The sequence below is a fragment of the Solanum verrucosum genome, unplaced genomic scaffold (genome assembly GCF_900185275.1).
Source record: "Solanum verrucosum unplaced genomic scaffold, falcon-dt-bn FXZP01000278.1, whole genome shotgun sequence".
Classification (NCBI taxonomy): Eukaryota; Viridiplantae; Streptophyta; class Magnoliopsida; order Solanales; family Solanaceae; genus Solanum; species Solanum verrucosum.
The window spans coordinates 5,937,180-5,956,167 of record NW_026020332.1 but is presented as its reverse complement, the minus strand read 5'-3'; the positions used below and the strand labels follow the sequence as shown (position 1 = coordinate 5,956,167).

The window sequence follows — 18,988 nt, the reverse complement described above, 5'->3', positions numbered from 1 at the left end:
AGAAAGAAGAATATCAAAATTTCAAATTGTTTCCATGTTTTAACGAAGAAACCTTTCAAATTTGATTAAAAAACTTTTGTCGAAATTTTGGATAAGAGAGGTGAGTTATGAAGGATACAAAAGTGATGGAATTGTTGTTGATCAAAAGATTTCTTCTATGAATCTTCAAGTTCATCAAAGATCCTTTCAATTTTGATTCAAGATTGTTGAAATTTTTGAGATTCAAAATTGATCTCCAGTTCATCAGAGAACCTTTCAATTTTGATTCAAAATTGTTGAAAATTTTGAGATTCAAAATTGTTGAAAATTTTGAGATTCAAAATTCTCCTCCTAGTTCATTGAAGATCTTTTCAATTTTGATTCAAAATTATCAAAATTTTTGAGAAGATACATCATGATATCTTTGTTAGTCTTGTTATTATCATCGTATATACTGATTTAAAGAAGTTCTTGAGCCTCTCTACAGTTCTCAGCCTCTCTTTTCGTGTCGATGTCGCATCTATGGCGTTTTCCTCCTCTATCGACATTAACTATATACTTGTCTACTGAATGTCAAATTCGAACTCCCAGTGCTTCTGCAAAGTAAAAGAAACGAGAAAAGTAGAAGAACACAACATTGATAGAGCAACTAGATAGATTTACATGTATCAGTTTTTATGTATTTATGTATCATGTCATAAAATTGTACATGATACATTATTATTTATAACTTTTAACTTCAGGGTAAAGAGATCTCATAATGAAAGATATGGAATTACATGTATTGCGTTGTGTAGTCGATTTTTTAATTTGTGAACTCGAGATAGATATATTACTCATAATACATTACTATTTCTAAAATATTTAGTAGATGGCTAAGTATTGTAATCCTACCTGATACATTAAAATAGTAGCGGTTTCTCATAAGGTGTTTTGTTTTAGATCGATACATTACCTTGTGACAGTTATTACGTATCAGATACATGTAGTGTTAATTTATATGAATGTATTATGATCAAAGTTTTTTTGATTTATTTTTTCGAGATGGATATATTCCTCATGATACATACATTATTGTTCCTAAAATATTTAAAATTTGCTAAGTATTGCAATCCTATAGATACATTATAGAACTAAAGATTGTTTATAAAGTGTTTGGTTTTATATTGAAACATTATTGTGTGATAGAAATTAAGTATCAGATACATGTAGTGTTAATTTGTATAAATGTATCATTGCCAAAGAATGGCTATTTAGTAGTAATTTGTATAAATGTATTATGACCATTAATGTGTATCAGATACGTGTGATACACATTAGTCATTAATATCAGTTATAGTGCATTATGCTTTATGTACCAAGATTATTATTGGATAATCTTGTTACACAACAAAAGACTGATTTATTACAATCTATATCCTTTTGAAATTAAAAAATATTGAAGATACATTATAAATTTAATATATTGTAACTGATACATTAGACATTACTTATGTATCAAGTACATAAGTATTGAACATAAAACCTACTAGTCGAATATTCAACAAATGTATCAATGTAATAAATCTATACATGATACATTGCATAAAACATAATTTGTAGCATTGACGTATCAGAAATGTCAGAAATGCCATACCACTAACAAAAGTTAATTTAAGAAACAAAATAAACAAGATACATTGTGAATTTGTAACTTTGGTAAAGATGGGAGTGAAAATTCATCCTTCTTATATTTTGCCTTCTCAACTCATGATTCTTCATGAATAATGGATATTTTCTTTATTTAGATCTATTTTCAATAAAATCTTCATCGTTAGAATCAAAGACATAACGTGCAGTTCCTTGAGTAATTGAAACTAATTGGGTAATCCTAATACTAAAAGAAGAAGCATCATCCATAAGTATTAGTAAATTGATGACGAAAAAAAATATAAATGAACGGAGAGAAATAAGAAAGACGAGAACTACATATTCAAGAAGTTGAGATTGATTTGACAGGAGAGAACATTTTGAATTTCAAATTGTAAGGAATTAATTAACTGATAAGATTGTGGGAGTGAAAATAGGGAGAGAATGATGGAGTAAATTAAGGAAGAAAAATGATTTTGGGAGTGTAAGATTATGTATCCGAAAGTTTACTTTTGAGAGTAAAATAAGGAATATTGAAAATATTTTGGAATGATAGGGAATAATGGAAAATAAAGATGTGTATATAGGTAATTTTTCCAAAAAAAAAAGTACTTATAAACATTATTGAAAAAAAATTATATAGACTTTTAAATTAAAAAATAAAGTGTAAGAAGTAAAAAAGAAATGCCGTTAGTTTTCCCACTTTTCTAAGGGAATGCAACATTTTTTGGGAATAATTTCCTTATGTGGGAAATTGTGTTTCCTTATTTATCTCTAAGAATTTGACCATACATTATTATTTACCTTATATTCATCTTTTTTATTATTTTATTCTCAATATTGAACTTCTCCTACAAAATCCTTTGATTTACCGTTGCTTATAAGTTACAAAATAATAAAATTTGTTTTTGAGTGTCTTCTTCAAAATCTCAAGAAGTTCAACAAGCAATCATTATAATGAAGGAACACAACACTATTTCGATATTATTATATCAACTTATCATATACGTGCCAGGTTTTGTTGTTCTAACTTTATTTTATAATTTTTTCTTGTTAACTTATTATTGTTGATATTCTTAGTTCATAAGAATATATATTCTTGTTCAAAACAATTTGAAGCATATGAAAATATTTTAATTTTTTATTTAGTGGTAAAAAATTGAGATCACTGGATGATGAGAATTTTAAAAAATATTGTCGTAACATTGAACTTTCTTTAACACTTAATAGTTATTCTTATATTGATGGTTTAGATTTATTTTTTGAATTAAAACTGTTAAGAGAAATAATATAGATAGAACATAATGATCTAATGGAAATACTCAATCAGATAAAAAGACATGATTCTTTTCCTAATGCATATATTGCTTATAGAATAATGTTAACAATTCATGTAATCGTTGCTTCAGTTGACAGAAGTTTTTCAAACGAAAATTGATAAAATCTCATCAAAGATCAACAATATCTTAAGAGAGAATAAATGAATTAGCTATATTATCAATTGAAAATGAATTACTAAAACAAATCGATTATAAAACAATAATTAATGACTTCACATCTAATAAAACTAGAAACGTAGATTTTAAATAAAAGTATATATGATGATTTTAAAAATAAAAAATAAAAGAAATATTAGGATGTTATAAAATAATATATTGTGGATGTCCACTACATCAAGAAGTTACTACATACTTTCCTCCATTATGAAGATAACCATAACCTCCATAACCTCCACCTTTATAACCATTATTCTTGTAACCTTTCACTTCCATAACCTCCCCATTATATTCATGTTAATGTCATGTTTATGACTAACCTTTTGTATGCCTCTATGTTACACTACAAATAGAGGCATAAGGGTTCATATTGTATACACTTGAAGATTTGGTGAACACTTGAAAGAAAGAAAGTTTTAGTTTATTGTTCCTTTTGTCTTATATTCTTCTTCTCTTCCTCTTTATATTGTTCTTTTGTTCTTAAGTTTTACAACACGGAAAAGTTTTAGTTTATTGTTCCTCTTGTCTTATATTCTTCTTCTCTTCCTCTTTATATTGTTCTTTTGTTCTTAAGTTTTACAACACGTTATCAGCACGATTGTTCTACAATTGAAGGATTGAAGCAAAGTAAATATAAAGAAGGTAAAAATATTTGTGTTTATTTTTCTCTCGGGAACAAGGTAAACTACTATATAATCTATTTTATATTTTACTTTTGATTAAGCATCATTAGTTTTCTTACCATCTCAAAATCATATGAGTCCAGCAAGTTGCTTTTACTTTGAGCAAACTTTTAATTTAATCACTATATATTTAAAAAGTAAAGTTAATTTTGTAAGTTAATAATTTGTAAAGAAATTGTTCTTTATGATCTTGTTTTATTAAAAGATAAGTTATTGACTTATGTGGCATATACATATTGATTGGATCATCATTATAGGTTACTTTTGTACCTATTTATTTTTCTTCATCTAAACATTTACTTGTGGAGTTATTAATATATTATTTGTACTAACAAAGTTTATTTTGTGGTTATTTTAAAATGATTGAGGGTAAGACTATGAATTCAAGTTTCATCGCACCAAGTGGGTAAGACATCGAGTTAAAGTCTGGGTGCTTAATGATAATAAGAAGTTGGGTTCAAGACCCATTGATTTATGACCAAAGGCGTCTTCATATGGGTAAGACATTGGGTTTAAGTCCTAATGCACTATAGTGATATGGTGATAACTAACATAAAGTTGTATACTTTTGACTAAAAGTCATAAAATTTGCCAATTGATTTGCTCCATTCTCTTATGTGAATGTGGTAGCAGGACATAATGTGTCTCAAAATGACAAGTGGTTAAATGCATGAATATGAGTATGGTAAAATATTGATGATCATCATTGTGGTAATTAAAAGAAAGAACATTATGGATTCTTAAGATGGTCCTTCAAATGTGAAGGTAATTTTTATCCATCAAAGTAGTATGAAAAGTTATTGGCACATTGTTGTTGGTGCAACCCAAATTTGAAAAGTTTTGTAGATCCTCCATCAAAATAAAGGAATACAAAGTGGTAATACATTTGGTATATTTGACCTCTTAAAGTGATGTTGAGGTGAGTCACATATATTTGATAAATGTGAAAGCATGACAATGAGTTTCTAATAAAAACTTATGGTGCATGTTCAAATGGTTATGCTCAATTTCTTAAAGAAAATGTGACTTGTGTTCTTATGGATAAGAGCATGTTCATGTATTATTGGATAAATGTCACATCTCACCTTTACGGGAGATTTGAGAGATTGAAAAGAATTTTTTTGACATAAATGATCATTTAGTCATATACTTTAAGTACTACACAATTATTGTGGTATGTTTTATTATGAACTATTGGAGGGCAAAAGAAAGAAGTAATTCTTTTCTATAAAGGTTGTGGTCATGACCAAAATAAAGATTATTGTGTGGCAACACAAATTTGTCATTGGTTATCAAGAAATAAGTCTTGCATGTAATAAATTTAACCATGACAATAATAATAATTTTCTCCTTGAATGAGATGCTCACCATAAGAATGGTGTTGTGAATTAATTTGTGGTGGTACACAAAATTAATTGAGAGTTCCGAAAGGGCTAATTTGTTACTATCCGGGGGAATGAAATAGTTCATAATATTAGGGTTGTAGTAAGTCTCAAAAGAAACATTTTAAGTTTCGAAGGAATTGAAAAAAATTATTATATTGAGACTTAAAATTATTGAAAGATTAAATATCTTCAGATTACTACAATCAAAGCGGGCTATGAATATTTACATAAAAGGTTACCCGTCATTCTCTGGTTTGTTGTATACAAATATAGGCATGATGGTGGAATCACATGCAAAAGTAAACTAGAAGTTTACTAGAATAAATATCAGTTGGCATAACCGGTTGACCATTTCAGTTCAAATGTGATGCAAAATAATTGAGAATTCATGTGATTATATGTTGAAGAAATAAAAGATTCTTCAAGAATTTTCATGTGTTGCTTGTTCTCATGATAAAATGATCATTGTACCAGCTAAGGTTGAGATTGTATCCCCTGAAATTATATGGAACATATAAAAGGGTGAATATGGGCCCGTTCACCTGTCATGTGGACCACTTCCTATTATGATTTAATAGATGCATCTATGGTATGGTCACATGTGCATTCGTATCAACTTACAAATTGGTTTTTGTAAGGTTGTTTGCTCAAATTGTTAAATTAAGAGCAAAGTTCCAAACTATAAAATTATGTTGATAATACTGGTTGGTTTAGCAAAAATTGTTTGCCTCCAATTATAGCTAGATCATTGATTATGAGAATAAATCTCTCAAATAAAATTTGATATGAGATGAGTTTATTTAAAGTGTATGCAGCAAGCCAACAAGGTTCTCCCATCACAATTGGTTCAGGGTCAGGAACCAAATAATTTCCATCTAAGAATTTGATGTGTGCACATATGATTTTATTGCTCCACCACACACAAAGATGGATCCCCAAATGAGGTTGGGGGTAAATGTTAGATTCCTAACATTAGGGGGAGATATGTTTAGTAGCTGAAAATTATGTGTGGGGTGAATTATCTAGATCCTCGTTAAAAAAAAAATATGAACTTGAAGTTCACGAGATAATTCATTTGCAAAATGTTGCAAATAATTGCCAGATGTATTTGCTGACCTAATATTTTAATTAAGCTACAAATGCTCCAATAAATAGTCCTTAAAGGATAGAGTCTATGGTACGCCATAAGCGTGATAGACCAATCGATTCCAAATGTAAAACTCCTTGAGGAAGAAGAGGAGCAAATTGTCAAAAATGGTCATGATAATGAGGTAAGTGCTTTGAAAGAGCACTATGACATAACACTTCATAAAACCTTGGCAAAGGTTGAGGTACCTGAAAATGATGATAAATGAAGAGATCTTAATATGTTATGTCGTATTGGAATCTATATCAAGATGACCGTCAATGGTATCTTTAATATGAAGTAGCACTCAATGCTATAAATGGTTACGAGGATCTTAAATTAGAATCTGTCATATAGTGTTGACAGATAAATGATTGGCACTATTCAAGTATATTTTGTTTCACTTAGAAAAGTGATGTTTTTAATCTTATAGTTCATGGATCAAAATATAATGTCAGTGTAGTACAAATAAATCATTGTGCGAAAGTATAACCGTAAGATATAAAGTGCGATTTGTGCCTCGAGGCATAAAGGGTTTCGCAAAAATCCTGACATTATTAAATGGAGATATATTCTTCAATAGTGGATGCAATGAGACTTGTTTCAGTCTGGCAATAGATGAAATACTTGAATATGCATAATGATTATTATGTCTAACTAGACGGTGAAGTTATATGAAAATCCTTGAAGGATTTAAAATGCCTTAAAGCAATTCCATTGAGTACCAAATGGTTTTGAGATTGCTTAACACAGAGAAAGAATCTTTTTGATCTCATGAAAATGATTTAAAATGTCATGTATTAGTGCAATTGGTGCACTTACAGATTGATGGTTATGCAAATGCTAGAAGACTATTTGATATACATATAAAAAGTTATGTGAGGGGATTGTCATATTATCATTCAAGTTATGCCAAGAAACTAACAAAGAAAGTGACTCAACACATAGAAGATGTGTGATTTATTTTTGAGAAGAAAAGACGAGCAACGTATAAAATTGAAATGATCAATCTCTGAGTTAGAAATGATTTGATTATGTAGATGCAGAATATTTATTTGATCTGCATAAAGCTCGATCGCAAATGAGCTATTTGTTTACATATGGAGGCACAACAATATCTTGGCATTCAAAGAAACAAACATTGGTAACCACTTCTTCAAATCATACAGAAATAATATTGATATATGAAGTAAGTCGGGAGTGTGTATGGTTGGAATCATGATCTACCATATTCAGAAAACATGTGATTTTCCTTTGGCAAAAGATATTCTAACCACCATCTACGAAAATAATATATAGCTCAATTGAAGGGAGGATACAATCAAAGGGGGTCAGACAAAACATATTTCACCAAAAGTATTTTTCACACATGATCTTCAACAAAATGGTGAGATAGACGTTCAAAGACCTATTCAAGTGATATCTTGTAAACTTATTCACTAAGGATTGCCAACATTAATATTTGAGAAGTTGTGATATAAGATTGGAATGCATCGTCTCCGAGATATCAAGTAAAGTTTTTATCAGGGGGAGAAAAATATGTGTTGTACTCTTTTCCTTAACCATGGTTTTATACCAATTGGGTTTTCCTGGTAAGGTTTTTAACGAGGCAACATTCAAAGCATATTAAAAGGTATGTGTACTCTTTTTCCTTCACTAGGATTTTTTCCCACGGGGGTTTTCCTAGTAAGGTTTTAACGAGGCATATTATCTATGGACATCCAAGGGGGAGTGTTATAAAATAATGTATTGTGGATGTCCACTACATCAAGAAGTTACTACATACTTTCCTCCATTATGAAGATAACCATAACCTCCATAACCTCCACCTTTATAACCATTATTCTTGTAACCTTTCACTTCCATAACCTCCCCATTATATTCATGTTAATGTCATGTTTATGACTAACCTTTTGTATGCCTCTATGTTACACTATAAATAGAGGCATAAGGGTTCATATTGTATACACTTGAAGATTTGGTGAACACTTGAAAGAAAGAAAGTTTTAGTTTATTGTTCCTCTTGTCTTATATTCTTCTTCTCTTCCTCTTTATATTGTTCTTTTGTTCTTAAGTTTTACAACATAGGACTCCTTTTTAAAGTTTCGTTTTAGGCCTCAATCTTATTGAGTCGGCCCTACCAGCAACAGAGGGAAAAAGGAGCAAAACGTTTGGTCGTTTTTTTTTTTTTTTTGGAGAAGATGAAATATTTGAGCGGGAAATTCAATTGCTCTAGAATCGAATTAGTAGGTCTGCTGCTATTGAGATTTGGGCAGACCAGGTTCGTAAAAAAAGTCATGCGGAATAGAGCAAGTTGAATAGTTGCAGGTTCAATCAGACCCGCTTCATCCCGCACTCGTCTGCCACATTGACAACCCTACTTATTTTAAGTGGTGGGAAATGTATATAAATATTGAGAAACTCAGACTTTTGATAAATTTTACTTGTAACACCACATATTGAAATTCTTTAATTTTGAAATTAACTTGAGACAAATCCTGGCAAGAGTTTGTTGATTGCGTAAGGACGATTACCTTGATGATGAATTCCATGATAGTAAGAAATCAAAATTAATCATCTGAAGTTTAATAGCTCGTTGTTTGGAAGCAAAAACTAAAAAGGCAAAATGGTCAAATATATGCCTAAAGTATTTCAAAATAGATCAGGTTTTACCCCGTTATATTTTTAGCTCAGAGATATTCTTGTTTTATTAGGAAAATATAATTGAACTTGTTTTAAGAGTCGCCACTTAATTTTTTAAAGAAAAAATCAAGAAAACTATTTTTTTTCAAAAGATTAAAACAAGAAATCACTTGAAAAATATTTAAGGGGGTTTGGGGTTTTTATTAGCATTTCGGGAAGGGTTTGAAAGCACCCGAAATGCCCACTAATATGCGGTTATCCGACAATTAATTATTTGGCTAAATATAGATTAACTTAAGTTGAATTACAAAATTGAACTATTTTTTAGTCAAGACCATTTAAAAAGGGAAAAGGAGAAGTACTTAAATATTATCTAATTGAGCTATCTTATAAACTTATTTATTTATATTTTTTTTTTTAAGTCAAGTAAGAACTAATAATTTAGTTAAGCAGTTAATTCGAAATGGGTGTCTTCTGAGGGTTTGAATGTTCGAAACCTTAATATTAATTTTTAACAAATAAGCACATAATAGCAGTTAAATAGATAGGGATAGAGAATTTGGACCCAAGTCTGGATCTGTCCGCCTGGGCAAGTACTTGGGCCTATTTTTCATTTTTGGGCCTTCGGCCCAATTCTTGTCCATTCTTTGCACCTGTCCTAGACTAACAAAGAAAATATATTATTTCATTTGGGCCTCAGACCCAATTTTTCCACCTGTCCTAAATTCTAACAAGAATATTAATGAATAAAATGACGAAAGCTTAGGCCCAAAATAACAAAATACATCTCTTTGGAATTAAAAATGGGCCTTTGGCCCAACTTTTTCACTTTCTCGACCTGTCGCATATTCTTTCAACTTCAGGACCTATTCGTCAATTTTAATGGCTGAATGACTCGGAAAGGGAGTTTGAGCCTTTATGGCTCTCCCGAAATGCAAGGGGAAGGCGAGTTCAAAGTGAACTCGGGCAAATTTCACATGCAAAAAAAAAAAGCGAAATATTAACATATAATCTGGCAAAAATGAACAGAAGGAAAGCATGCTAAAAAAATAAAATAAATAAAAAATGACAAAAAGAAAGAAGATAGCATATATATATATATATAATGATTTATACAAACAAACACATAATTCTAACTAAAGGATATTATAAAGATTAAAAGGGTCCACACGAAATCCTACAAATTATTACTAATATGCATAAAACTAGACAGGACGATGTAATACTTTAAGAAAGAAATTATTAATGCATAGTAACTGATTCCTAAATATTATTAAAGAAAACATATTACAGAAGAGTAGGGACAAATAAATAATAATAAAAGAAAGATGAACCAAGAAGATGCTACCAGTAAGCGATCGAAACCCATAAAAATACAAATAAGCTTAGAATTAAACGACTAATCTCAACCCATGGAGTTAAAACGAAGCAACAAAGGCAAAAATAACATATTTTTTCTAAAGGGAAAACATCTTAAAACTAACAAATTCTTGACAGGAAGCAACCAAACCAAGATAATCGATAAACAAAAATAACAAGGTATGCTATGATTTTGCAAAAAAAAAAAAAAAGTTTTAGTATATGAATGAGAGAAGTTTTTTTTTTTGGTTTTAAACACTATGATTCATACCCCACTCGTTTCAGTGAATAAGATGGAATAAAGAGAAACAATACCCATAACATATTAAAACCAAGATTGAACAACATCTAAACTACTGGAAACAAAATCAAATAATCATAGATGGAAAAATCAATCATGCCGCAAGATAACCGTAACAAATCTAGACTCCACTGATCCGAACAAAATAGTCGATCTATAACTCGGACATAAATGCTAGAAAAAGAGGAACTGGTCCTCTGACGACTTCAAAATACATGATGAATAAATCACACTATCTCGATAAAATATGAACAGAGCAATGTCGATGCGGCCAACAAGTAAACAAACCAAGATCAAAATAAGCACAACCACCAGGAAACTTGAAGAAAGCCACAAACATAGAAAAACAACTTAAAGAGGCAATGAATCATTTTGAAAACGAAATACATACTTCCACCCATTAAGAAAAATAAGATGAAGATTCAGATGGCAACTCAGGCGTAAAAACATTGCGCAAGAACATTTTAAAACCGATCCAGGTGCACCTCATGGTCTATCATTTACTAGTAACGAACTGAATAATAGAGTTAAAGTGATTTACCTTGTTATGAGCAGCGGACAGGGACGGGAAAAGTAGGAAAGCCGAATTCTACCGCAGAAACACGATCCGAACAGCAAGCGAGCAACCTAAATCGCAACGGCACTCAAACTAACTTAGACCAACGATGGTGATCAAACTGGAGGAATGAGACCCGCCTGAAAACTAATTCCTCTTTCTCTTTTTCTAATGTGTTTCATGTATATGTTATAGCTATCTTGTTGTAATTTTCTCTTTTCCGTTCTTTAATTTCCAATCCCCAAAACAGAAGAGGAAGAGAGGTATATATAGGGGGAAATCTAAGGTTCACGATTTGGGAGGAAAAAGGCTAAAATTCGGACCCAATTCAAAAACCAAACCCCCAAAATCTTTCACCATTGAAGGGAAGCACTTTTTTCTCTGAAAATTCGCCCCATTTCGGAAGAGGAAAGGGGGAAGGACGAGTTCGATCGATCGAGTGTACCCACTGCTCGACGTGGCATCATCCCACAACCTCGAGGACGTGCACGCGAGCTGCTCCTACTGCTATTCTCTGCTACGACAGGGACGTTTCTGGGTTTCCTGTGAATAGAATATGCGAGTCGGGTCAGGGGGGAAAATGTTGGGATTGGAGTGGGCAATTGGGTTTTGAATTTGCTGGAAAAAGAACGAAGTAAATGTCGGTTGTTCACGTTGTACGCTGATGTATTGTATGGGTATGGGTTGATTTTGGTGGGCTGCTGCTTGAAGGATAAAATATGGGCTGCTGAAATTTGTAAATGGCACCAAAATTTTGTCTTTGGATTGAAATTAGGATTATAGAAATGGGTATATTTATAAGTAAAAATACCCAAGTGTATTAAGAATGCTATGTAAAGAATTTGGCTAAAATTTAAATGAGATGAATTAATATAATCAACTAATCAACTTCCTAATTTCAATGAAATAAAATAATAAATTTAACTAAACTAAATTACTCAAAATTAAAAACATAATTTAAACTAAACTAATTTAATAAAAATATTCAAGTAAGAAATAAAATCTTTTGAGATGATTTTCCAATATTCATAATATATACTAATTATATACATAATTATGTAAAACCATATATATTATCAAAAATTATAAAAATGATAAAATTAATTTAAAATGACTTGAAAATATTTTGAACTTTATAAAAATTAATTATTTCAACTCGTTTGAAATTTTAGAAGCTCTAAGGTTAATATATATTGTGGAGGTCCAAAATTAGGTGTCAACAACTGTCCCTCATTTTACTCAGATTGATGCAAGAAATTCGAGGGAAATGAAATTGACAAATCCAATTTTGACCGACCACATCTTTATCCTTTGGAAAAGGGATTTGGTACGGACTTTAGGAATTATGGCCGAACCCCGGAAGTGGGTCTCCTACATATCTCAGACTATATGAGAATTCAGGCCACTTGTAGTTCGATACGCTTGATTTAACGCACAATTTTGAAAGAATTCAAAAGCGATCTGATATTGAATTATGAAGAAATCAGAATGCTCGAAAATAAGATTTAAGAGCGAATGTTGGAATACAGCCGAGTTTTCAATATTGAGCCCGCCTACATATCCATCGACCTAGGGAATCAGGCTACTTGTAGTTCGACTCTATCGGTTGAAAAGGAAATCTACTATGCAAGATAACATTTGGTTCTGGAATAGAGACAAAGCAAGTCGAGTATGTAAAAGAGGCTTGCAACCTCTTAGCCATGAATGTGGCGCGTTTCACACCCATAATTAAGAACTTACATGGACATAATTTCCAAAGCTCTTGGCACATTTGTCAGTCGGATTGGAAAGCTGCTTCCGGTAGAGACCAAAAATTTCCGGATGCGAAACTGAAACCGACAAACCTAAAGATAAACCCACAGGCCTTCAGATAGGGTGTGGTTTGATTGTGGTGGAACTCGCTCCTCTGCTCGCGTCCTAAGAGTTTGACACTCCTCTTTGGACTATGTCCCAGTTCGCTGCTAAGAAAAGTTCCACGTTATGCTGCAACCTAATTGATGCTGTCCGCACCTGTGGTTTGTTTTGAGAATTCATCTTCTTCGATGCTCTCGACAAAGACTGAGATAAAACTCATTAGCATAAAAATGCAATTCAAATGGAGGGATAGTGTCTTTAACCATGTTGACACTTAATTGCTCTCCTTGAACATTTGGCGTCAACTCCATCGAGTTCGACGCAAAGCAAATAAAGCTAGGGTTTCATATTTGCAATATAATCTTCAATGTACTCTTCCTTTGATTAATAAAATAGGTCGATGTAATATGTTGACAATTCTCTTGACGTCGTTGTTGATAATTTTCTTAATGTCATTTTGTAAAGAAAAAATGGCAGTCGATGTTAAAGATTGGTAAATCTTTATCTTGCAATGCATAACTTCTTTTCCACGATGCATGAATCCTTTTCTTGCTATGCCTGAATCTCTTTCCCGCGATGCATGACTTTTCTCTTACTATGCATGATTTCTTCTTCTTGCTATGCATAAATCTTTTTGTCACGATGCATGACTTCTTTCTCTTGCAATGCATGACTTCTTTTTCTTGTTATGCATGTCTTTTCTCTTGTTATGCATGGCTTCTACTCTTTCTATGCATGGCTTCTCTGCAATGCATGATTTATCTTTCTGTTATGCATGACTTCTCCGCGATACATGACTTCTCTGTGATGCATGATTTATCTCTCTGTTGTGCATGGCTTCCTCTTGCTATGCATGGATCTTTGATGATGCCTCTCTGATACCGAACGAAGGTGATGTTTCACCCAGCAACATAGGTGATCTTCTGGGTATCTCTTGGACGACGGTATCGTCTCAATTGACAATATAAATAAAAATGACCATCGGAATAGTGATATCATCTCATTTAACAATACGATATAAATGACTCTCCGGGTAATGATATCGTCACAATCGACAACATAAATAAAAATGACCCTCAGAGTAGTGGTATCATAACATTTGACAATACGATATAAACGACTCTCCGGGTAGTGGTATCGTCTCATTCGACAAAACAAATAAAAATGACTATCGAAATAGTGGTATCATCTCTTTTGACAATACGATATAAATGACTCAACGGGTAGTGATATCGTTTCAATCAACAATATAAATAAAAATGACCCTCGAAGTAGTGGTATCCTATCATTTGACAATACAACATAAATGACTCTCCGGGTAGTGGTATCGTCTCATTCGACAATACAATATAAATAACCTTCAGGGCAAGAATATTACCATATATGATAATATAATACTGATAAATATCTTCGAGGTATCTTTAGTTGCTGGAAAAAATAACAATACTTCTCTCTTCAAGGTTTCATTTGTCTCATCTCCGAACATAATTGCATGTTCATTATGAACCTTGCCTTGTTGAGAATTTGAATAAAGTAATGCTACTCATATTCCCAATTCTTGGTATAAGAAGCATAAAATATTTCCTGCATCCGCAGAAAAGTTGTCAATTTGGGAGCTCTTCGTTCTTTTGACTTCTCTATATTCATTGAATGGAAGAATATGCCGATCTTGAGGCACCCTGTAGACCTAAATCCATAGAAAAATTGTTAGTTTAAAAATGAACCGATCTATGTTGATCTCTTCAGTTGTCTGCTCCTTGTCTTGCTATCTCCGGCTAATTTTTCTGATCTCCCGCTTTTTGATAGATAAGACAAAATATTTTTCTGCAAATAATTTAAACATGAGAGGAAAGTGTTTAAGAAAAAATAGGTTTTCAAAAGTAATGTTTGAAAAAGGTCACTCCCAAGTGTCATGTCACGTCAAGATTAATGAACGTCTTTGAGGTTGATGCATCGAGGTCTATATGATCATTTGCTGAGAAGTATTCAAAGTTGCTCTAAACCCGATGAACTTTGTTGAAATTTTGAGGCCCTCCTCAAAATTTTTGTCCCAGTTAACAATCTTGGGTTATCTTATATCGTTGGCAAGCAAATCACGGAATTTTTGAAATCTTCTCAAAAAATTTGTCTTAGTTGCAAATCTCAAGGTAGCTTCAGTCTCGACTTGGTTGGAGAGATCTCTTTCTTGAGAATTTTTTAGTCTCTCTCTTAAATTCTGTCCCAGTTTCTATTGCAAAGGAAAAATAGAAATCTTACGGGAGATATGACAGAACCCTTGTGACGCCTACGTATCTCGTTGAGGCAGAAATCACGTCAAACGTAGTTCCATCTCAAAGATTAACAAAAATAAAATAATTACAAAGAAATCGACCGAGGCCGACATAGGCCGCCTACGTATCTCATTCTTGAGAATTCAGGTCAGACGTAGTTCATTACAAGGGAAAATATTAAAAGGGGATAAATGGGTGACCAAGGCTGACATAGACCGACTACGTATCTCATTCTTGAGAATTAAGGTCAGACGTAGTTCATTACAAGAGGGATAAAATTCTAAACAAAGTAATTACAAGCAAATAGAACGATTACAAGGAAATAACTGAAGTAAAAACTGAAGCTTCACACATAATATCTCTTGACAGCATCTGAGTTGATCGGTTTTAGCTATTCGGTGCCATCCATTTCCGACAGGATCAAGGCACCTCCAGATAACACTGTGCGAACCATGTAGGGTCCTTGCCAATTTGGTTTAAATTTCCCTTTGTACTCATCTTGATGAGGGAAAATGCGTTTAAGGACCAACTGATCAACCTCAAACATTCTGGCTCTTACCTTCTTGTAGAAAGCACGAATCATTCTATGTCGATATAGTTGTCCATGACAAACAGCAACCATTCTCTTCTCATCAATCGTTGTTAACTGATCGATTCGATTGCGAACCCATTCAGCATTACTCAATTCAGCTTCTCGGATAATTCTTAATGAAGGTATTTCAACTTTTGCAGGTATAACTGCTTCTGTTCCATATACTAGCAAATATGGGGTAGCTCCAATTGACGTTCTGACAGTCGTTCTGTAACCTAATAAAGCATACGGCAACATCTTATGCCAACCTCTGCGATTATCAATCATTTTTCTCAAAATCTTCTTTATGTTCTTGTTGGCGGCTTTTACAGCTCCATTCATTTGGGGACGATAGGCAGTTGAGTTCCAGTGACTAATCTTGGAATGTTCACATATTTCTCTCATCAAGTGACTGTTGAGGTTCGCTCCATTATCGGTGATGATGGATTCTGGCACTCCAAACCTACTTATCAAATTGTTGCGAACAAAATCAGCTACAACTTTCTTGGCCACCGACTTATTCGAAGTTGTTTCTACCCATTTGGTGAAGTAGTCAATGGCGACCAAAATGAATCTGTGTCCGTTGGATGTGGCTGGCTCTGTCGGGCCAATGACGTCCATGCCCCAAGCTACAAAGGGTCAAGGTGAACTTATAGCATTAAGTTCGTGATGCGGCACTCGAATCAAATCACCATGCACTTGACATTTATGACATTTCTACACGAACTTGCAATAATCATGCTCCATAGTCAGCCAAAATAACCAGCCCAGAGGATCTTCCTCGCCAAAGTGAGCCCATTCATGTGAGTACCGCAAACTCCGGCATGTATCTGTTCCAGAAGCTTCGCTAGCATTCCTCCTACAAAGGATTTCCCCACTTGCAAAGAAATTAAGGGTCATACGGCGTATCGACTTCTTCTGGTTGACCATTGCAATCTCCGAAAAAGTCACATCCTCTAAATACTTCTTGATGTCAAAATACCAAGGCAAATCATCTGGTTCCGCTTCGACGTGTGAACAATGAACAGGTTGTTTTTTTACCTCTATAACCATTGGATCAATGTAACCTGTATCCGGATGCTTAATCATTGATGCAATGGTGGCAAGAGCATCGGCCAACTCATTCTGTGTCCTAGGAGTCTGCCTAAACTCAATCTTATGAAATCTCTTGCACAACTTCAGTATATACCGCACATACGGTGTGATCTTTGAGCTTTTCACGGTCCATTCCACTTGAATCTGATAAATCAGCAAATATGAATCTCCAATAACCAGCAACTCGTGAACATTCATATTAATTGCCATCTACAGACAGAGGATGCAAGCTTCATACTCAACCATGTTGTTCATGCATTCAAATCGGAGTTTAGCCACTATAGGATAGTTCTGACCAGTTTTTGAAACTAAGACCGCTCCGATTCCTTTCCCTTGATGATTCGCCGCTCCAACAAAGAACACTCTCCAACCAGGGTACGCTTCAGAAATATCCTCACCCACATATGTTATTTCTTCATCAGGAAAATAAGTCTTGAGCGGTTCATACTCTAAATCAACTGGATTCTCTGCAAGATGATCAGCCAGTGTTTGTGCCTTTATCGCCTTCTGAGTCACATACACAATGTCAAAAACACTCAAAAGCATTTGCCATTTAGACAACTTCCTGGTCGGCATTGCTTTCTGGAAAATATACTTCAATGGGTCCATCCTGGAAATAAGGTATGTGGTATAATAACACAAATAATGTCTCAACTTTTGAGCGATCCAAGTCAAAGCACAACACGTTCTATCGAAAAGAGTGTAACGAGACTCATATGGAGTGAACTTTTTGCTCAAGTAATAAATGGCTCGCTCTTTCTTCCCAGTTTCGTCATGTTGACCAAGCACGCATCCCAATGCATTATCTGAGACAGACAAATATAGCAATAACAGACTCCCTTCTCGCGGAGGGACCAACACCGGTGGATTGGAAAAATAGTTCTTGATAGCAACAAAAGCAGTTTGACATTCTCCGGTCCACTTGGTCCAGGCATCTTTTTTCATTAACTTAAAGATGGGGTCACACACCACGGTGGATTGAGCTATGAACCGGCTGATATAGTTCAACCTTCCTAAAAAATTCATCACTTTTTTCTTGATCTTCGGAGGAGGTAATTCCTGGATCGCCTTAATCTTGAAAGGGTCAATCTTAATGCCCCTCCTGCTGACTATAAATCGCAACAACTTGCCAGCTGGCACTCCAAAAGCACACTTGGCGAGATTTAACTTCAAATTGTATCGGCGTAAGCGATCAAAGAATTTTCTCAAGTTAGTCAAGTGGTCCGAACTATCGCGGGACTTAATTATGATATCATCTACATAAACCTCGATCTCCTTGTGAATCATATCGTGAAAGATGGTCTTCATAGCCCTCATGTAAGTAGCACCGACATTTTTAAGACCAAAAGGCATCACCTGATAATGATATATGCCCCAGGGCGTGATGAAAGCTATTTTTTCCGCATCTTCTTCATCCATCAGGATCTGGTGATAGCCTGAATAACAATCCACGAACGACTGCATCTCATGCTTAGCACAGTTATCAATAAGAATGTGAATGTTTGGCAATGGAAAATTATCTTTCGTGCTAGCTTTGTTGAGATCTCTGTAGTCGACACAAATTCTGATCTTTCGTCTTTCTTGGCAACAGGAACAACATTGGCTAACCAAGTCGGATATTGCGTCACTTCCACTACTTGAGTCGGATTTCCGAGTCTTTTGTTTTACTAGACTAAAATTTGGATTGATCGGCAACTTGTGAGACACTATATTTGTGCTCAGCCCTGGCATGTCTTTATAAGACCACACAAATACATCAATGTACTCCCTCAGCAAACGAACCAGGTCTCTTTTTGGGGATTCAGTCATATGGACATTGATTCTAACTTCTTTGACAGATTCCTCATCTCCGAGATTCACAGTTTCAGTTTCTTCACGATTTGGCTTGTGTTGATTCTCGAATTGTCGAAACTCCTCAACAACATGTTCGGGTACCTCATTTTCTTTTTTATATTCCTCACACTCATTATCACCTGCCTCATTTCGTTCACTCAGTTCATGACATGACATGACATTGGCAGATTTTAAATTAATATTACTG

The 18,988-nt window shown here is 33.6% G+C and overlaps 2 protein-coding genes across 2 annotated transcripts in view; one reads left to right on the top strand and one right to left on the bottom strand.

Annotated features, from left to right (window-relative positions):
- The first annotated feature begins 4,484 nt into the window (after window positions 1-4,484).
- Window positions 4,485-18,988, top strand: part of LOC125836181 (binding partner of ACD11 1-like) — a 167,264-nt gene continuing 152,760 nt past the window's right edge. The window contains exon 1 of the mRNA XM_049515284.1: window positions 4,485-4,495. The gene's annotated coding sequence lies outside the window, so the exon portion shown is untranslated. The remainder of the gene's footprint in view (window positions 4,496-18,988) is intronic.
- Window positions 15,673-16,140, bottom strand: LOC125836724 (uncharacterized). The gene has a single exon (XM_049515939.1). It carries the CDS (start codon window positions 16,138-16,140, stop codon window positions 15,673-15,675), a length of 468 nt encoding a protein of 155 aa, XP_049371896.1.

Bases quoted from the DNA above. Each gene is read 5' to 3' on its own strand.
- LOC125836724 (XM_049515939.1), bottom strand. From the start codon at position 16,140: ATGATTGATAATCGCAGAGGTTGGCATAAGATGTTGCCGTATGCTTTA.